We start from the raw sequence: 22765 nt of genomic DNA, 5'->3' as shown, positions 1-22765 counted from the left end.
GGTACAGAAGTAGTGAGGTAGAAGTACTATTAAACATATTGACTGAACCTAAAATTAAGAACTTGATTAAAAACAATTAAAAACTTGTACCTAACACTGGATGCCAAGATATAGATTCTAGAAAATTGTTCCCCTAAAGATGTAAAAGAGATACATTTGTTTCTAGCACACAGGTATTCCTCAACATAACGACTATTCATTCAATGACTATTCAAAATTATGATGGTGCTGAATGAAAGAAGTTATGATCTGCATCTGAAGTTACAGTTGTTGCTGTATCCCCACAGTTACATGATCACAATTCAAATGCTTGGCAATCAGCCTGTCCTTATGATTGACCAGAGACACTGTAACTGTCCCCCCTTGCCTATCAGTCCCTAGGGCCTGATTCCTGCCTGGCTGGGTCCACAGGACTTGGTCCTTCATCAACCCAGCGAAGACACATACCCTTGGGCCTCCTCTCTGCCCTGTCATGCCTTTCTTCACTTACCTCTTCCAAAGATTGTTTTTCTGAAAGAGAATCAGCCAAGGTGCTGCACAGCCTTCCTATACAAAATTGTGCCCACTTCCAGGAAGGAAAGAAACAACTTCTGTATAAAAAGGCTACATGGTGCATTAGCTAAGGCAATTTTCAGAAATCGCCTTTCCAAAAGAAAAGAAACCAATATGATGCATGGCCTTTTATAGAGGCCACCTTGGACCATTGTGGAGGTGGATATCATTTTCATAATCTCTCAGAATCTCTTTTTTAGGAGATTGTGAGAATGGTGCCCACTTCTGGGATGGCTTGAGGTGGCTTCTGCAGGAAGGCTGTATGTTGCATTGGGTGGGTGTTCTTTTGAAAAGGCAATCTTCAAAAGAGGCAAGTAGAGCAAGGCCTGATAGTGTGGGGAGGAGACTCCAAAATGTGGGAACCAGCGAGAACAAGTTATGCAAGGGATACCTCAGAGATGTTGCCTGAGCCTGCACCAGGCTTCCCAGGACCTCCCTCAAGCTCTGAAGCATCCTATGCTCAGCTTAATGACGTACATGTTCATTTAACAATCACAACAAATAGAGCCAGGACTGTGGTCATTAAGTAAGGCAATCATGTGGATGCCTTGCTTAAGGACCACAAGGACTTACAACCATAATTATGGGCCCAATTGTGGCTGTAAATAAAGGACTACCTGTATAAACATAAATGTATGAACATTAAGGTAGTTCTGCAATACACAATGAGCAATTTTGCATAATGTAATTTCCTGTTCTATATCTGAAACATAAATACAAATACAGATCTGATTTCATTAGCCAAACCTCAAAAGCAATTATTGTGTTCTTTAATTTAATGAGATTCTTCTTGATGATTCTTTTTTTAAAAATTGATGATTCTGTAGCACAGGGGTCCCCAACCCATAGGCCACGGCCCACTACCGGGCCTTGAGCCTTTCGGAACTGGGCAGCAGAAGTGTGCACGAGATCCATTTGTCTGAGTGGTGTGCGCGCGTGCCTGCTGCTCATGCAAATGGAGCTGTGCGCACATGCACACATGCAGAACCATCCCCTGCCAGTCCGCAAAGCCAAAAAGTTGAGAAACTCTGCTGTAGTGCTTATAATTTTTACAGGAACAGATTGCTGGCCCTGAATAAAATCTGATCCTCATCATCTATATCACTGAATCTTAAATTCCCATTTGCTTGCCTCTATAGTGATCCCGACAGCTATTTATGCCAGCGAAACGTGGAAGGCATCAGCAATATTAACAAGAGACTTGACATCTTCCAACAAAGATGCCTTCGCCAAATCCTAAATTTCACTATTTCGACCATATTACTAACAAAAAAGTGCCCCAAAAGAATGTCTCTTGTAAATTACGGTACATAAATTGTCACATGTAGAAGAGTCCAACTCACACATCATAATCTCTGCATGGAGAACAGTCAAATTCCCAAGATGGCAATGAATGGACTTCCCAAATGCCAAAGGACCACAAGGTTGCCCTTGAAATATATGGCGAAGTAAAATCATGGAAGACTTAAAGACTCTAAACATCACATGTGAAGAAGCTGAAGTACCCACTCAAAACCAAAATTGTTGGAGATCCCTTGCTGCCCGATATTCTACATGGCATGGGAGGATCTAATGCTAAAAAAATAATAATTCAGTGATGGATGACTATTATATAAACAAATACAGACCAATATATATCACCTTCAGCCATATATAGGTTCAGAAACTGGGTGTATATTAATCTGTCTAATATTAGGAATGTGTCATCTTCCCAATGTTGATATTTTCAATATAGTCGAATGTACCATGTGAACGATTAGACCATACTGATTTCCATACATAAATGGAAACTCTTAAATTTCCCTTTTATTAAAATCATGAAGCTATAACTCCTACAAATAAATATACAAAGTTCAGTAAATATTACACAATCATATTTGCATATGTATGTATGTATGAACATCACAGATGCCTCATTTATTTTACTGGAAATCATTTAAGAATGCCATTCCAGCAGATGGTTATGTCAAATTCTGCTACTAATAAGCAGTCTTTAATGACTTTCAATCACACAGTGATAACAGTTTAACAATAATGCATTATCTTTTCAAAACACAAAGAATAAACTCCTTGCAGATGCACACTTAATGCCTATTCCTTAGTGAGTGATAAATTCTTCTTAATATACTATGATTGTAACATTTCAAAAGCTTGCAAATAAATAAACTTTGCCAAGGTTAAAACAAAACAAAAAGGCAGCATGAAGAGACTGTAAAATCTCTGTACTCCTAAAACTCTCATGTTTGTAACCTTACGTTGGGTGAAACGATGCACCATAGGCCAACAGTTTTAATGATACTACCTCTTGCTCCTCTAACAGCTCTCTGAAATTCTTTCTTATATTCATTCTTGAGATATTTGTCATTTCTTTTCTTCTTTATATTTTCCAGTTTGAGCTGGCATCCAGTTTGTTTTCTTCTTTCCTTTGCTGTTTAGTAGTCTTTTTTCATATTCATCCTAAACAATTTTGATTTCATTTCACAGTTCTTTTTGTTCCTTTATTTATTTTTTATTTATTTATTTAATTTAATTTATATCCCGCCCTTCTCCCAACGGGACTCAGGGCGGCTCACAACATATTTAAAACAAAGGCATATATACCTATCAATGAGACTCAGGACTGAATCAGAAAGTGATACTGATAGAAGAGAATATTTGTAGCTCAGTGTTGAACTGTAAGGTCTTTGGTGCTCTCTTAATTAATTAACTCCTTAATTTTTTAACACATGGACAAAATCCACCATAGTTTCAACTGGAAACTGTGAGCATCCTAGATTAAGCCAACTCCAAAAACACCAAAGAATTCCTTGAGGCCTGGCATTCAGATAAAACAGCCATCAACAGACACATAGAAGTAAACAACATCTACATACCATGGAAAAAAGACAATCGAATGGTTGAAAAGGCCAAAACATCTCCTCACCAACAACACCCAAGTAAGCAGAGATTAACACTAGACCAATAATCAAGAAGCAAACAATATCCCAATCAAGCAACTACCAACAAAGACAAAAAGCTAACAACAAAAAAACCCTAATCAATGAGCCACCAAGAACATTCCCATTCATACTGACAGGGCAAGCCATTGGTATATAAAAATAAGAGTAAACCCTACCCCCTTCTAGCACTGATCATGTTATCTGGTTTGGTAATGAAATGTCTGCAAGAAAACCATCAAACTCTGAGAACACCAAGGACTCCTCAGAAAATGATTCCTGATATTGTCCTTGAAATTAGTCCATATATCCTTAAGATCATATTGCAAAAAAAATGGGTTGCTTTCTATTTTGGCTTGAGGTTAATTTGAAATCTGAACATGAACAGTCTGTGATCTGTTCCACAGTCAATCTGTACGGAGCTATTCAGAGAGGTCAGCGAAGATCTCAAAGAAGACATCCTGTAGCCAGTAGGAAAAAACAGATACTGAATATGTATTGAAGTCAAAGTGAAAAAGTATGAGAAAAGGACTGTCTTCCCCCGACTCCATGTGATATAAGAGGGTGGAGGAGAAACCATGGATAAGCTTGCAAGATTCTGCCACTATAGCCTCTTAATAAAATATAGTTCTTATCTTCCTGTGAAGCTAGTTTCCTGATTTGGTCTATGTTGCAGGGTTGACACAGCCTTTAGCCATGTCTTTGTTGTTTTGACTGAACTCTTCCACCTCATTCTAACAATATTAAAGTCAGTTTTATATCTATGTACTCTTGTCAGGTGGTGTATATGTATATGTATATTGTTTTTGTCACTGAAAGACTGTTTAGCAATGAGGTAATCATTGGATTAGAAAAAAATAAGTGATTACTTCATTTTGGTTCCCTAGACCAGAGTTGGAGCAATGTAAATTCCACAACTTCCCATGTACATTGTGATGTCCCATGCAGATATAATGTAAAAGTAGTAGAACTTGCATCGTAACACTGTTTCATTGTTTTAACAAAAGCAAGAGACTCTGCAGTTGCCTCTTATTTGGATAAAGGTTTGTAAACCCCACAGTCAGCCATTTTCTGAATGAGGTTAATTTAACTCTCTATGGCAGCGATGGCGAACCTTTTAGACACCGAGTGCCAAAAAACGCCACGCCCCTACTCGCTCTGCCCCCTGCCCCGCCCACCCACAGGGCCACCTACCGCTTCCACGACCTGCCGCAGATCGCCCAAGTGGCCTTGCAGCACCATGGCAGCCAAGCCCTCTACCCGCACCCCGCAGCATCATCTGCGACGGGGTGCGAGGGCGGAGTCTTGTCCCTGCTGCCCGTCTGCCATGTCCTTGGTCGCGCTGCTCCGTGTGGGCCACGCCCGGGGGTGACTCTCCTCTGGGGGGCTGCTGGTGAGGAGGGGGCCACAGGGGAAGGCGGGGTTGGGGCAACAGTGCGTGTGCCCACAGAGAGGGCTCTGAGTGCCGCCTCTGGCACCCGTGCCATAGGTTCGCCACCACTGCTCTATGGGATTAGTCTCTTTAGGTTAAAGCTAGTATTCTTGAAGAACCCAACTGAGGCCAATACCCCCCTGAAGTTTCTTTAAGATGCTTACCTTCCCTTACCTTCCCTTAAAGATATTTTGGGAACAGAGGTTATTTTCTTTGGTAGAGTGTTCCATGGAACATTATTTATAATGAATAATAATATTAGTAAAAGCATGTGAGCCATAGTGCTTTGTAGTGATTTTAACTTGTATGCAAGATTTTGGCAGACTTGAGACCCAGTTTTTCAGCTCTTTTCTAATATAAAAAAGCAGACAATGTAATGAGCCAAATTAATAGTATAAAATGTATGTATCTTTATGTACCTCTAATTCCTGAGGACTCCCTCATAATATAAATTGTGCTTTATGACAAAGGAAAAATGGTTTCCTTAGAAAGTAAGAAATGAACAGGATGTAGAAAGAAAGTCTTCCCCTTTATATGTATAGCATTCATAAGAAAATGTTGGAAACTGATTTATTTTTATAAATGCAAACATATATACTGTATTGGTGCTATAATTAAGGTGGGACTGGCTTGTACTCATTTTGTTCTTTAAATAAGACTAAGAACTAAATCTGTCTGTCTGTCTGTCTGTCTGTCTGTCTGTCTGTCTGTCTGTCTGTCTATCTATCTATCTATCTATCTATCTATCTATCTATCTATCTACTATTACCTAGCAATTACCCTCATAAAGTGGGCCATCAGAATATCTGTAAAACATCAAAGAATACTGTTATTTTTTGCTACAAAAGATTATCAATTAAAAATGCTCAAAGATAATACATGATAGATATAGACAGATAGATAGATAGATAGATAGATAGATAGATAGATAGATAGATGATAGACAGACAGACAGACAGACAGATAGATAATATGAATCTTTATTTGAGAATGAAAGTTTTTATTCGTTTTAAAATATTTCAAAATCTCTGAAAAATCAGCTGATAAGAGTAGATATAGCTGTTCAAGTTCTTTCAGTTAAGTTATACAAGTACAGCCTTGTACACACTTACCTGGGAACAAGGCCAACAAGAACCAATAAATGTTCTGAATGGACAAACACAAGAATACTACTGTATATTTCATACATATTGCAAAATAATAATTATCTTTTCAGATTCACTCAACTCTTATAATGCAACTTGTGTTCAATACAAAGTCAGATCTGTTTCAAATAATCTAAAATATCCAAATTCCATTTACTGTGGTGCAAACAATATTGCCATAAAATAAATATATGTAGCAGATTGTCCATAGCATAACAAAAAACAAACAAACCTTGAGCTAACATAATTAACCTCTTAACGCTGAATTAGTTGATCTTAAAAGGACTGCAAATCATGAACGTTTATGGAACAATATCAAATGCTGCAGTTGCATGCAGTGAAATATTTAGCAGAAGAAAATCCTAATGCTTTACAACTAAGAAGTCAGTAGTTTAGCATCCCAATTTAAAGGGAAATCTCTTTGGGATTCATTTGTAAATTAAACATAAGTAGATCAAAAGGAAACTTAACCCACATCACATTGGAATGGCTTCTCTCCTGTGTGTGTCCTCATGTGTTCATCCAGGCCACGTTTCTGACTGAAAGCCTTGTTGCACTCAGAACACTGATAAGGCTTTTCCTGTAACACAGGAAGAAGAGATGGAGTGGAGGTGAGCCAATGCAGAACACAAGCTGTTAACAGAGCAGAATTCCACACAGGATCATGTATCTTTATATCTCAGCTCCAAGAGACGTATGTCAGAACAAAGCTAGTTAAAATAATTCTTGAAAGATGAACTAAAAGTGGGTGGGAAAATTGTGGGCTGGCACCTTCTGCTTTAACATAGAGGTATTATTTTTCCCAGCCTTTTAGAAGCAGTGTTTTGAGAGGAAGGATCTGTGTCTGTTTTTCATAACCCCTGCTACAAACAACTAAATAACATGACATCTTTGGAAGCCTGATTTACAACATATTACATTTTGATCAAAGCCATTTTTAATCTTCTTAGCCATAAGACTAAGAATCACAAATACAATACCTTCCCCAAATACATATTTAAAAGGCAAATACCAGTGCTTGCACAGTGAAAAGGCATTGTGGAAAATCTTTCAGATTGCAGATATCCTTATGCAAATAATAATTGAAATATCATGGAGAAAAATCACTCCAAGATGTCTAATGCTGGTTTTAAATTTATCAAGTACACTATAAAAAGGCTATGGATACACAGAGCATCAAAATTATACCTCGTGATCTCCAACGAGTCTTGCAAGTGGAACTCTTTTGCATGGTCAGTTTTCCTGTGAAATGTTTATCCCCTTTTGTGCATTTAAAATATTTATTTTATTTTAAGGAACACAATAGGGCTCTTAATCAGGAAACCTGCCTTTTAAATATTCACATCAGTGAGTTCTTTTGTGTATAACTATGAATTGAAAAAAATATTCCATGTCAGCCCCCTGTAATTTTTACAGAAGTATAGGTCTCAGCATATGAAAAAAGGAATTCACAACACACCCTTAATTTGTTTTGTATTGTACTTTATGAAAACCACATTTTGTAAGCCCTCTGAAAATCCATTTTATTATGTACATGTAATGTTCAGTGGAAAGTTGAAAATAAATCAAAATGGTTCCATATCGGAAATATTGATAAATATAAATATTGTATAGGAAATCACAGCTATGTAATTATTGATCATTACAAATATTTAATTTAGGGATCTTGGGCTGTCATTCAAACATGGTGTTCGGTTTATTCTCAATAATGATTTACCAGGTTTTTATATGTCATAAGTGATTAATAAAGAAATAACATTTGTAGGAGAAAGTCCTTGAATAAAATAATGACTTCACTTCTATTAAACATTCATGTAGCCTGGGACAATGGAAAGAAAGCACTTATATTTCACTGGTTTTTGCCAGTCATTGACGTCACTGATCCTATGTTTACAATAATTAACTTGTCAGGGCTTGACGCTATGTGTGGTATTGACCCACTGGTAACTTGTGGAAGCAAAAAGAAATACTCCAACATTAAACACTTAGTGTAAAATTTCTGTGCTGCTGCACACAATTATTTATTTATTATTATTTATTGATCTTAGTAGCTCTCAATTTCTACCTTGTGTTTCAATAGAGCATTAGGTCCCAGTCATGATGTTCTTAAAAATGTTTGATCAAAAACCTCCAACTGATCTAGAGTCCAGATTGTCCATTTTCTTAACTATTCCTTGTTTTGTTATTGGTAGTTACTGATCTGTGAATAAACCAATTAGTCTCACAAAAATGACAAAGATTCATCTTAGGTAGCCAGCTGTGTCTAGTGATTAAGGCTCCAGGCTAAAAAGCAGGAGACTGTAAGGTCAAGTCCTGCCTCAGTCACAAAAGCTAGCTGGGTGATTTTGGGCCTATCACTCTCTCTCAGCCCAACCCACTTCACAGGGTGGTTGTTGTAGGGAAAATAGGAGGGGGAAAATGTATTGTTTGCCACCTTCAGGTATTTGTATCAATAATAAAGATGGGATAAAAAACAAATAAATTGTTAAATAGTGAGTTCTTGAAGGCATGGACCAGACCGATCTAATGCAACATGCTTTATTGCAAGAATAACAGAACTGAACTCAACCGACAGACTGACATAAATTTATACATGCCGCCACTAGGCGGAAACCAATCAGATTTAAAACTGGTTTACCCGCTCAAATATGAACTTCAGTTTCCCTCCAAAACAGTTGGAGACACATTTAAACCTAAACACATTAACGGTCAATAACAATAACAATACATAACATAAATCTTAGTTTCTTGTGGTCATACCTAGCACTGTGTTTAAATATGCAAACTAAATTCTGTTACCTTGAACCAATTATTGTCCCTTTGTGAGAAACAGAAACCATTTCATTATATAACCTATTGTGCAGAAACCATTTCATTGGAATAACCTTCTATTGTGCAAATAAAATAATAATGGGAAAATTTTTGCAAATAAAATATAAAATCAAAATGTGCATTATAAACCAATTCAAGATGTTTACAGCCCTTCATGGCATGAGACTAGGTTACTGGAGGAACCATCCTGTTCCAATGACATTGACCTGTTCCATTTGGTCAAGCAGTGAAGATAATTCAGCTGTCTAAGCACTAAGAAGAAAGCCTTCTCCACGATCCCCCATGCCCTATGGAACATCTTGCTCCCAAAGAGCATCAAAACATGGGGTCTAAGAGTGATATGCAACCCTAAGAGGGGTTGGTGACTTAAGAAGACTTCCTGTGCCTCTTTAAGTTTTTAATCTTTAAATTTCTCCCCTCTAATTTTAGGTTCTACTTCTGTTTTTAACTCTGTTTTGAATTTTTTTTTACATTGCCATATTTTTTTATTTGCATACCTCCCAGAGTCACTAAGCTGAGATAGACAGTGTATAAATTTGATAAATATATTGACAAGGACAACTACCCATAACCCAGCCTATTTTTATGTCTATTTTTATTTCATAAATGTAGTTATTATTTTACTTTGGAAGACTGCTACTTCTTTAATTTTATAGATATACCATAAACAAGTTGTCATTTACAAGCCCAGGAGCCTTCAATGCCTGTGAAATATTTTTCCTTAATTTTCCAAGTGACTGTTGATAATTAAATCATTTCCTCCCTTGTATTACTTTATCTTTTCATATTTATTTTGATTCCTTCAGTATCTTTCCCAACAAAATGACTTTAGTTGATTCCCAAAGTGCTCCTACAGCTTATATGTATCTTTGGTGTATATGTACAATAGCAGGGAACATATAACAACATTTTCATATTATGAATGTTCATTTTCCTGACAGAATCTCCTACTAATCATAGAAGTAGCACTGCTTATTTTTTATGTCCCTGCTTTTGTTTTTCTTCTGTGGAATAGTTTAAGAAAAACCAAACCTGTGCTTACTATGAGAAAGTTAATTTCTATTTTGCATAGTGTATAATCATTTCAAGGAATCATTACAAATTTTAATCTTCATGGGTTTACTTGTAAGTATCCCACATCAAAACTGTCCTGTATGGGGAAAATAAAGTTGACATGCTTATAACAAATGAACTGTTCCTGAAGGAAGAGGGAAAGCTGGATAAAGCAGTAGGCAGAACTGACTTTGAAGAATTAAGCTCTAGAATCAGAACATGATAGGATCATACCCCACTGCTCCTACTAATGCATTTGTAGGTTTTCTCTCTGAGCTAGATCTTCACTGCTCATCCTCATAGAACATGGATGCTGTTGGGTTGAAAGCAAAAGGCAGAGAAGTAGTCAAGTACCAAGTGGTAATGGTAAAGTGCTTTGCATAGCCAGTCAGCTTATGTAATATTGGTTTGAAACAGGCTAGTATCTGCAAACAACACTAAGGTGCTAACGCTAGGAACTTTCAGCTATGAAACTCCAGCAGAATACTCTTAGCACTGAAACAATTACTCTAATGCCCAGCATACAGTTACTATGACCTCGTACCACTTGCCAATTTGTGGATAAAACATATAAGGAACGGTTGCTGGAATTGGGTATGTCTAATTTAACGAAGAGAAGGATGAGGGGGGACATGATAGCAGTGTTCCAATATCTCAGGGGCTGCCACAAAGAAGAGGGAGTCAAGCTATTTTCCAAAGCGCCTGAAGGCAGGACAAGAAGCAACGGGTGGAAACTAACCAAAGAGAGAAGCAACCTAGAACTAAGGAGAAACTTCCTGACAGTTAAAACAATTAACCAGTGGAACAACCTGCCTCCAGAAGCGGTGAATGCTCCAACACTGGAAGTTTTTAAGAAGAAACTGGACAGCCATTTGTCCGAAACGGTATAGGGTTACCTGCCTGAGCAGGGGGTTGGACTAGATGACCTCCAAGGTCCCTTCCAACTTTATTATTATTATTATTATTATTATTATTATTATTATTATTATTATTATTATTATTATTATTATTATTATTATTATTATTATTATTATTATTATTATTATTATACAACATAATTGCAAAAAAATATCCCATGTTTAATCCTAGAATTTCAAATTAGGATTGCGGTATATTCTCAGGTATATTCATATTCATATTCAAAAACTAAAATCCAGATCACCGAGATTGAAGATTTTATTTAAAAATGTAGCTTTTGTCAGCGTCTGCTGACATCGTCAGAGTTCTAGCCAGGATTGAGAATCATGTTCTTATAGTCTCTGTAACGCCAAGCATTTGGCTAACGAGCGTGTTACCGGTCTATTCGGCTCCCCCCCGTGGTTAATTGCTCTGTTGTTTCTGTCACGCTCGTTGACAGCTGTTTGAATTTAGGCACCCTGCTCCTCTCCTCGCGCCCCGCCCATGTGGAGTGTATGTTCTGCCATGCGCAGTCATCTCGCTGCTTTTCTGGTGTTTGCATATGCGATGTTGCTGTTTCAGTTGGTTGTTTTTTCTTGCTGTCATATATATGATTTGCTGTAAGGGCTGCATTCTATTTCTATTTACCATCACATGGAAAGATGTCATTATGTATATCACATATGACTTTCTTTACAATATGAAGATTATATTATGAGGTCACTATTTTTCCCATTGTCAGTTAAAAAATGAGCTATAAAAATGATCAAAATATTTTATTTATTTTTATTTATTTATTGTTTATATTTATATCCCGCCCTTCTCCTTGCGGACTCAGGGCGGCTAACAACCAGATAAAAATACAAAATATCAAAACTACAGATTAAAACATAATTAAAAAACAAATATTCATAATTGGTCTAAGTGATTTAAAATTATGTTAAAACCCCCACTAAAAATATTCCCCTAGGCCAGTCCCGCAAGCTGGAATAACCATGTCTTAAGGGTGTGGCAATAAAAGATCCAGAAAAAATCCTAGTAAGAGACTGTTTTACTTTTAGCTGGAAGACTGGAAAGTCTAACGATTACTTTAGTAGATGGGAAAAAAGACTGAACTTTTAATCTGTAAAATTAGACTTCTAAATATATATCTGACAAACCCAAAGCATTTCTAAAAGCAGTCATTATAATCTACCTTTCAGTCAGAAGATATTGTAAAATGTTCTCTTTCTTGTCCATGGATTACTATTTAGCTATTAAACTAATACATTCTAGAGGACAAATTTAATCTAATATCATTTGTCTGGTGGCAGTGGGTGGTCTGATCATGTTGATTTCTTCTGTCCAGCAGGCAAAGCAACAGTTGGTTCATTAGAAAACAAAAGTCATGCTCTACATAACTTTGGCAATGGCTATGTGATAAATCACTGTGTGCTTCTTGACTCAGTATTGGAGAAGCATCATATCATCAGAAGCTCAATTACATTCTGTGTTTTAACTTGGATAGTGCAAAAAAAGAGTTTCCTGGGGGATGTGGCCATAATTCCTTTTTTAAGCTGCTCCAATTTTCAGCCAAGATCCAAATTCGATGTAGAAATGTAACCCATGGCAAATGATGCTAACAAGCACTATCCACCATAAAACATCCTGGTATTATTGGCACTATACATAGTAGAAAATAGTATATGTTGTAACTAAAGCCAAAAAAGGTATATTGCATGGTATGGGAGAAAGGAGAGTATATGCACCTGTGAATGGCTGTATGAATATGTGAATACATATGTAGTATGTTGTCTAGGATACCAGGCCAAATTGTTACTCATTTACAGTTTGCATATTGATATGAATTTCATGGCCTAAGTTGATACTTCTTGATGGTTTGTTTTATTTAAATTTTCTCATTTTAAAAGAGTATAGCAGTAGTAGTTTTTACAGAAATCAGTTTTGAAGACTGTTACCATGACAGAAAAAGGCCCATATTTAATCTGGATAATATTAGTTATTATAGCAGTTCTTGTAACTGAAATCAGCAGATGTTTTCCAGTCATTATTGTTGGCACAAGTTGTTTCAAGGAAAAATGAATCTCCCATTAACGGGGATTCATGGCTAGCACAACAAAGATATATAGCATAAGCAGAATGCGTTAAAGCCAGACATTTCTAAGCGATAATATTCAAACTTGAAATAGTAGATTTGAAAGGATGACAACTCTTGAAAGGATTTATAAACAAATTATACTGCTATCAGGAATTGGATTTATACAGCTGTTTTTTTTAAAAAAAACTTGTTTCTTTTTTAAAAGGACTCCCCTGAATCAACTGATTGACATTCCATAAGAAACCTCCCATCACCAATCAAGGCTACCACCATTACCACTCCATTCAGATGTGATGCAGACTACAGTAGTAGAAGGCAACTTCCCCTCTGAACTGTTGCACTGAGGAAGCCTTGTAGAGGCATATGATGAAACATATGCATAAAATGTAGGTATTAGTGCTTAGGTATTAATCTCCCAAAACCTAGAGGACCCAATAGTAAGTATTAGGGCTCTCTCTATTCCAAGAAATCCATAAAAATTATCTGCTTGTTCCTGCTTGGCCAAAGGGAAAAAAAATCCTTTCGTTTTCCCAATGATTGGGAAATAGAAACATAAACCAGTGAAAATATTGGGCAAAATAGATCACTTGTTCAGATGGAGGACCAAATTATATGTATACATGAACAAAGCGAAACACCTAATTGGTACATTTCATTTACAATACAAGCTCAACAATACAATATTACAGTCATTCTACATCCAGGATAACAAAACTGAATTAAAATATGCATACTGATATGCCAACAGTTTCATATTTACATAAAAAAAGGATCTCACATTTGCTCAACTGGACCAGTTTTATCAATTCATGTTTAGATGTTTCAGTTCTCAATCTGCCTAGAAACATCATTTTCTTTTTCTTTCCACCAGTTTTTTTTTTAAATTTGGCAGATCATAGCAAAATCATTAAGTCATCCTACTTACTCTTGTATGGGTACGGATGTGCATTTTTAATCCATCATTCTTGCTAAAAGCTTTGTCACAGTAGGGACATTGATAAGGGCGTTCACCTGAAAACAAGACCAGTAAAATCACTCTGTTAATATCTTATGGCATACCCAGGACTTTTCAGATGATTGCCCAAATAGGAAGTGATGAAGCCCTAAATTGCTTAGCTAGAGCATTATTGTTATATGTTTTCAAACCGTTACTTGGGTCTAATGTTGCCTGAAGAAAAAGAACATCAAAGTAGAACAGCATGTGTATTTTCCAAGAGACAGATCTTTCTGTGGGCCACTATTCACACAAAGAAGGTCTTGTTACCAGCAGACTGCCAAATGCATGGGAAAGATCCAGCTGACTGGCACTATTACACATGCACCTTGCATTTCATAACTACACCATACTGAAATGATTTTCATGGGAGAGCTTTTGTATTGCGGGAGACCAGAGACCGAAAAATCCCAAGCTTTAAAGAAACTATCCATGTAATCATAAGCAGCACTAAATGTGTTAAGTTGCCCAGAATTATGTTTGCTGCGATAGACTGATGCAGTTACTTCCCTGGAAAAATAAAACAAAATCAAAAAGACAACAATGCTGTCTTAACAAATTTGGAATAATCTACTCCCTATTCTAGCAACAACTTTACTGGTTTAAATTGTAGCTATTTTTTACACATGCTATTGCTTTTTGATATGCAATGTTTGCTGGGATGGTATATGGACTACCATAAAAAATATATAAAAGGATACACATATTTTAACTAAAAGCATGCTTATTTTTGGCGAACATTCAGTGCATTACTAATTCGTTTAATGAAAAATCATGCAAGAAACATAACTAATAAAAAAGTCATGCAACAATTAATAAGATGATATTCCTTCTCAGGCTAGCACTATTGTGTCAAAGATGGGAGTAGAATAGTTGGAAGAATGTGACAAATAAGACACAGTTCGCAATAGCTAAACTACTGATATGGTAGATGATGGTATTATGGAAAGGCCAGAATCTGAAGATAATGCTCTTGTAAAAGTAAAAAAAAATAACTAGTTCCAATATTTGTCTTCCCCAAAGTGTACAATATTTTAATAATGCTGATTTTAACCAACTTAAAACATCTGGTCTAAATATATTGCTCTGCTTAATATTACAAAATTTTTCTCCAACATCTAGCTCCCAACATCTTCCCAGCTACTTTCATTTTGAGAATGGTGCTGGCCATCTACTGTGCATCTTACTCATTCACCAAGGGATGAACTGGTAAAGCATCTTATAAATTCTATTTTAATTATTTTTAGTAGAAAGAATTAAGCAGCTTATAAATTTGATTTTTTCTTTATGTGTGTAATAACTGAACAATTGTTAAGCAAGTGAAAGTAACTATTATATGTTGGGTCCTGTGTATGTGGTAATGAGTGGGATGCATAAGTCAGAGACTGGAATGAGAGTGAATTACAGCCTACAAAGAAGAATGAACTATACGAACAAACAAACAAACAAACAAACAAACAAACAAACAAACAAACAAACAAGCAAACAAACAAACAAACACACCTCTAGATGGTGGGATCCAAAGAGTAATTTGTCTTAATAAATTAAGTTGGGCTGATGTGAAGATGTGTTTCATGCCAGAAGATCTATTGCAACTTCTGTTCAGGTATCAGTAAGGGTTTGGTTGACTCTGCAGTATAATGATGTAAAGATAGGAACAGATATTTTGGCCATTTGTCCAGTGCCAAATTAAATCAACTCAAATATTCTGGGAGTAGCAACATCTGTGAAGAGTTTTTGGCCACTATGCCACAAGCACAAGTTTTACCCAAGGGAGCTTATGTCAGTGTTTCTTCAAGTATGGTCTTAGGAACCCTGGAATCTCCCAAGGACTTCCCAGTGATCTGCAAAATCAAAACCATTTACCAGCCTATGTTGAAAAACAATATAGTATTAAAACCTATCAAACAATCATGAGGAGTAGTACGGTAGTGAATGTGTTAATTTTAATTTTTAATGTGGTAAATATCTATAAATATCCCATATAAGCAAAGGTGCAAATTAGTATCCTCTAGTATACTCTTGTCCAGCTCAAATGTGGCCCTGGACAGCTAGTAATGTGGTCCCACAATACAATAAAAATATAAATAAATAAAGGACATTTATTTATATGCATTAACTATACATATTTATATGTGCCTCAACATAATTCCTTTTCATTCAGTTTTCCCCAGGCAAGCCAAAATGTTAGACAACCATAGTTTAGAGCAGTGATGGCGAACCTTTTAGAGACCGAGTGCCCAAAAACTGCCCCATCCTTGTTCCACCCTCCCCACTCCACCCCCGCCCCCTGCTCCGTTCCTGCCCCGCCTGCCCACAGGGCCACCCACCGCCTCCATGGCCCTCTGTAGCAGATCGCCCAGGCAGCCCTGCAGCACCATGGCGGCCACACCCTCTGCCCACAGAGAGAGCTCCGAATGCTGCCTCTGGCACACCATAGGCTCGCCACCACTGGTCTAGAGTCTAACATGATAGTCAGCATTCTGTTTTCCTATCTCAAACCAGTTCGTAGCTACATATATTCAGGATATGCCATGCTTATGGACAGCCATTAAGTGTTCCCAAAATATATTGTGTGCTTCTGGCTGCACAGTTAAATATCATTGCAATTGATGCCCTTATATAATTTAATTACTTCAATCAATTATATCCATGTATCTCACTTAACTAAAATAAATCAACTGAATTCTACCACTACTGAGTGACATCTAAAAATTCTTTATTCAACTCTCCCAGATAAATGGAGTTAATCTTACTATATCAAAGCCACAGAAATGTAGATGACCATAAGATGAGAACAACATTTCGGAGTAATCAGTTATAAAAAAAAAACTTGTAATGAAATGATGGAATATTTGCATTGTACTAAGCTAAGGAATTATATAAAGAGAAATAGAGTTAAAAATAGAAGAGAGAAATTGAGGAGGAAGGTCATAAAAAGAAGGAAAGCTTATCCTTCTAAAGAGTAAATTATCACTTATAAATAAGCATAGACCTTTGTTGATGTATTTGTAATAGAAACAACTTGTCATATTGTCCATGAGATGTGATTGTTAATAAATGTTCTAACTGATTAAAAACAACTGGTTCTCTAAGTAAATAAGTTAGAATTTAATACTCCTTCTCCTGCCAGCCACCTAAAATGCTATGCTGTAAAGCAGGGGTGTCAAACTGCTGGCCCACGGGCCGGATGCATCATAACGAAACCGCGCCCACCCCATTGCCAGCAATGGCAAAAAAAATCGTGATACGTCACAACACATCACGTGACGTTGCGAGTTCTTTCCTGTAAAGGAAAGAACTAATTAGAGAGAAAACAATTACAAAATGGAAGCAGTAAGATTTTAAATTGTATCTGTTTATCTCCAAAATAAATTTACAGTATAAGAAATGATTTTATCTGTGGCCAAATAAAACAAGGTTTGTAACAGTCTCTACCATAAAAAGAAGAAAGTAAAAAATATCATTTCGCCAAAATTCACATTATACAGAGGTAAAGAAGATCTCAGGGCCTGAAATTCTTTGACCTCTAGAATTCCTCTGTAAGTTCTTACCCAAGAAAAATTATTAAATGTATGAGAGGATAATTATGCTAAATATTTTTAATTACTTTAAATAATAGCAAATTTAGGGTTCTTTTTCTGGTAAGTTGAAGGCATATAACTCCTAACACATATTCCATTCAGATTTTGAGCTAAAAAAAAGAGTTGCTCTCCTAATCTAATATGTTATACAGTAAAGCATTTAATTCACTCAGAAGTGACAGATGGGGCATAAGCTTCACAGAAAATGGAGGGGCGTGGTGGCGCAGTACTACAGTCTAACTAGTATTGAACTACAGCCAGTAGTTTGATCCTGACCAGGTGAAGGTTGACTCAGCCTTCCATCCTTCCAAGGTGGGTAAAATGAGGATCCAGATTGTTGAAGGCAATATGCTGACTCTGTAAACTGCTTAGAGAGGGCTATAAAGCACTATGAAGTGGTATTGCTATTACTATTTTGTAAAATGACTTGAAGAACTCTGCCCTAATCCCATTCTTTCTTCTCAGATGTTTTACTTTGTTTTTCTTCAAGATAGCTTCACACGAGTATATCAAGTCAGGAATAATATGGCCACATATAGGGTAAGACAAAACAATATAAAATTACAATTAACCAATAAAGTAAGAGCCTACACTAAGGTTAGCAAAGGAAATATTTTCTCTTAAGTCCCTAAATGAATTCAGTTACCAGTTTCATGTTGGTTCTATTCAGCACTTTAGTTTCAAGGGAGTTACTTTGGCGTATACACTGCCTGTTGGTAACACCTTCGCCAAAGCAGAAAATTTGTCCAAAATTCTAAGTCCAAGTTTCAGTACAGCTACTTTACAGAGTTACTGACTCCGAGCATGCTTCCCCTCGTTTTCTTCACATTCAAACTGCTACAGGGGCCTGTTCTATTTCTCACTTGGAAAAAAGGTGTCTTGTTATCTTGTTAACTCTTCTGACAATGGTATTCGTCTGGATTATTTGACAATGTTTCAGCAGTTTATCAAATTTCCTGCTTATGTTTCCATTCCTCCTTCTCCTTTTCCTCCTCCTTCTCTGTCAATAGACTTTGACCTATCATCTTGGGCTTTATCATCTATAGATTGAAATACAGAAAGCGACAAGACTTCATGCTGACATGTTTATTTCGTTTAAGTATTCTTTGCATACCCATTTTCTTTAGTACTTCTCTAGGGGTTCTTAAAAGTCAAATGTTCAGGTTATGTGTCAAACATCTTTCTGAGGAAGATGGCATTAAAACCATTTTACTATATAATTTACATACAGTATATTTGTTACATCAGTTACTTATTATGTACCTAGACATAAATATATTGTAAACATGCTATATGGAGCTTCTCAGAAACATTTTAATACTTTGGGAATAGAACAAACAGGATGGAGGAGGGAGGGCATACTGCAGTATTCTTTGCCAAATGAATTGTTTCTTTCTTTCCTTGCACTGATTTAACTCATTAACTCTAAATGTAGAGGTTTAGGCAAGCATTTTAACAAGGTCTGCAAGTTGTTCAAAATGCTCTGATTTATTAATTCCACATCTGTTTGAAACGTGACACTATCTCTCATGACCCCCAATGTCACCACACCATGCTGTCATCCTTTGGACACTGCAGGAACTGTTTGGACTCAAACATTTAATTAATCCAGTTGACATTTTTATGTTGTTTGGTTTTTGCACTTCAAGAAAAATGTTTAGAAATGTTTGGAAACAATGGAGTGCTGACAGCCTAATTCTGAGACCTTCCCCATTCTTTTATTCTTTGTTGATAGATAAGAGTCATGTTTTAAAGAACTGACTTAGGCTCTTTTTAGCTATTAAAGAATATGGTCTGGATCACAAGCTACTTGTCTGTTTATTTAAGAAAGGACACTTCATAACATTCCCAACTCTACTTTTGTCTCTCTGAAACAGTCATATACAATTGGAAATAGCTTTTCCATTTCCCAGTAGCAAATTTCCATAGGCTTAAAGAAAAGCAAGAAAGTCCCATCCCCACTGATTTTGTTTTATTCACAGAAGGGAGGTTTGTACCCACACCAATATAGCTCTGTAGTTAAGAGACGGTTTGGTAGCTAATTATAAAATAAGAATTGCTTTAGATTATGAAACAGAAAGCTTCAACTATCAAAGTAGGTGGATTTAATTAAATTTTAGTTCTTTTGTCTGAGCAAAATTTTAATTGATGTATGGCTTGCATTTCAAGATTGCTATCTGATATTCTTATACATTTTCCAGAATTGTGAGACTGGGGCAATACAGAAATTATATTCTAAAGTTAATTAATTAATCATATGGTGGGTGCCATCTATGTTTGTGTGTATTTATATATTTGTTGAATCATAATTGTTTATTTTTAATCAACTTTATTATTTTTTAAAAAAATATGAAATATAAAAAGGGAAAAATTTGGTGGGGAAGGAATGAAAAAGGGGTGAAAACATATGCATAAAAATATGGTATACATGTTGTACTACTTGTGTACTATGTTTAAAAGGTCCAGACAATAGCCACATTTGAAGCATTTTAATGAATTAGCATGAAAGACCAGGAGACTCTATAGCAGTGGTGGCGAACCTATGGCACGGGTGCCAGAGACGGCACTCAGAGCCCTCTCTGTGGGCACGCATGCCGTCACCCCAGTCCTAGGCCTTCAGCTGGGTTTTATAAAACCTTTCCGCTTTAGGCCTCCGCAGCCATGTGCAAAAAAAAAAAAAAAGGTTCAATCAATCAGTCAATTTCAACTTCTCGTGGGGAAAAAATAGATCTTGCAAAATTGGAATTGATTGATTGAACTTTTTAGTCCCACCCAGTCTGCCATTACCACCGTAGCCACGCCCAGCCAATGGGCCACACCCAGCCAATGGGCCACACCCACCCGGCACCCGATGATGCATAAGTGGGTTTTGGGTTACAGTTTGGGCACTCAGTCTCTAAAAGGTTTGCCATCACTGCTCTATAGGACCATTTCAGCTTTGACAATAAACAGAGCTGTTTCCATCTCCATGAATATGATTGCTACAATTCTGTGACAGTACATTCAAGTCATTGATCTTACGAATACTGCTTCTATATAGCACTGATTCTTCGATTAGTACAATGTTAATTAGCTATGAATTTGTTGATGGCCATTTGTACCCAAAAATATTCCTTTGAGACAAAGTTTATTTTTAATATTGACAAATTATGCTAAAGTAGATCACAATCAGAAATCTTTTCAAAACAGCCACCACACCCTAAGTTAAAGTTAGGTAAAATAAGATAACTGTCCTAGATAAAAATATTGGGAAAGAAGATATCAGATACCAAGATAATGGTAGCATACAGAAATGCACCTTGTATAAAGAACATATATATCCATATGCTACTTTCTTCTCAGAAGGGATAGAGGATTCTGTCACTAGTGAAGGAAGAATAATCTATCATTCTGTTGACTTGTGGAATTAGGAACAGGGATTCAGTTCTTCATCTCATTACTTGAGCTAATCTTTATGGCTAGAGCTTATATAGTTTATGAAGGTTACAGTAAAAAGCTTTTCCAAGTTAAAATATGTAATATTTCAGTTGTTTCAAGCATACTGGATAAAAAGATAGAGCTGCTTTAAAAGAGTGATTTAAGTCATTTTAGTTTTTAACAACTTTTAAAATTAATTCACAGCTGTTAAACATTTTTGCAGCTTAATTGATGGTTTTACAACCAGATTGTGTATTTAAATATTTGTCCACACTTTGAAAAACATACAAGTACACAGACATTAATTTAAATAGATAATCTTTTCTAGTCAACATTTTGGATAATAACTTTAAGCTCATTTCCAACATTAACATCAAGGTGGACCAAAGTGTTTTGCACTTTTAAAATTAAAATGTGTTTAGATGTTTCATTTCCTCTGAGATGATCCATATTATAATTTTGATATATAATTAAATAATAGAGACAGTGAAATATATTTTCTATAGGGATTGTTAAACATGGTCTGATATTGCTTCATTTCATCACTCCCAATATATATTATTGCTGAGAGAAACTACATAATAAAAATCCTCAAATGACCTAAATCAGATTAAGGAAAAAAGAAACTCTTCGGTACTCTAGCACTACAAAAAGTCAACAATTCCAACTGGAGTTTGCAAAATCCACCTTATTTGCAAAATCAAGATAATTTTATTGGGCATGAGGTCAGGAGAGGTGAGACTGTCAAGAAGCCATCTGGATTGCACATTCAGTGCTTCCTGCCAGATGATCAATGCAGCAGCTTACAAAAGAAGTTATAAGAGGGTTTTTCTAAGCAGAGATAGTGTGATCAATTGACAACAGTGAGTAGCAATCACAACAGGCAGGCAGCATGATTAAAGGAAAAGCAAATAACATTGTAAACTATGAAGATATATTCAAAGAGATTAGAAAAGTCAATTAAGCTAATGGAGCTTCTGTGACAATCATGAAGAAATCTGCTAAGTAACATATGGTATATTTTTTAAGAGAAAGAGAGAGAAGAAAAATAACAAATAAACAAGTTGTTAGACAACAGCTATTTTCATAGTTAAGTTTTTAAAAAGCATAAAATTGTAATGTAAACAAATGGTTATAATCTACTACTGTACTCTGTGTTATGTGCATTTTAATCATACTATTGCTTAGCCCAGCTATCTAATAATTTCCTTGTTTATCCTAGAAATAGCAAGAGTATAGGTGATGTGGAAATCAAAAGATGAGACATAAAATTTGCTATTAAAAAACAGGTCAGTGGAATAACATTCGGATAAGGAATTTATACCCTTATACAAACAGTGATTATAAAATGATCAGTGGAAAATATAATAATATTCAATTAAGAACATTTTTACAAACCAAAAATAAATAATCTAAATCAATTCCAGCTAACTAACGAGTCTTAAATGAATTTTTGCCTTAGAACAGATTTAAGAAGGTATTACAGGTATTGTAGGTATTACAGCTCAAGAATTTGCAGAGTATTGATATTTTACATGCATTAAAAATAGGCATCAAGTGTGTGGTGTAATACTGAACTCTGGAAGTTCAGCAATATATGATGTAATAAAATCATCTGTAAGGCAATCATGGTCCAATGTGATACTCACTATTTACTATGGTATAAATCATACCATTTATTGAGAAAGATTTTAAAGAAATATTTTAAAGAAAGAGTAACAAAACTTGATGGAACTAGGAATACACTTGGCACCTCAGTCAAATGTATATTTGTTTTAAAATCAAATATTTATTTTCATACTAACTATCATCTGTTTAGATTAAA

At 35.9% G+C, this 22765-nt stretch overlaps 1 protein-coding gene across 1 annotated transcript in view; it reads right to left on the bottom strand.

Moving 5' to 3' along the window:
* Positions 1-6531: 6531 nt before the first annotated feature.
* The window catches only part of PRDM5 (PR/SET domain 5), a 62898-nt gene continuing 46664 nt past the window's right edge, over positions 6532-22765 (bottom strand). Inside the window, exons 14-15 of the mRNA XM_029284616.1 lie at positions 13871-13956; positions 6532-6645 (exon numbers count right to left, since the gene is read on the bottom strand). Of these exons, the coding sequence (XP_029140449.1) occupies positions 6532-6645; positions 13871-13956 (200 nt within the window). The remainder of the gene's footprint in view (positions 6646-13870; positions 13957-22765) is intronic.

The sequence above is a fragment of the Protobothrops mucrosquamatus genome, unplaced genomic scaffold, assembly GCF_001527695.2.
Source record: "Protobothrops mucrosquamatus isolate PMUCROS unplaced genomic scaffold, P.Mucros_1.0 scaffold766, whole genome shotgun sequence".
Classification (NCBI taxonomy): Eukaryota; Metazoa; Chordata; class Lepidosauria; order Squamata; family Viperidae; genus Protobothrops; species Protobothrops mucrosquamatus.
The sequence above is the reverse complement of the archived record's forward strand: the minus strand, read 5'-3'. Positions and strand labels throughout refer to the sequence as shown.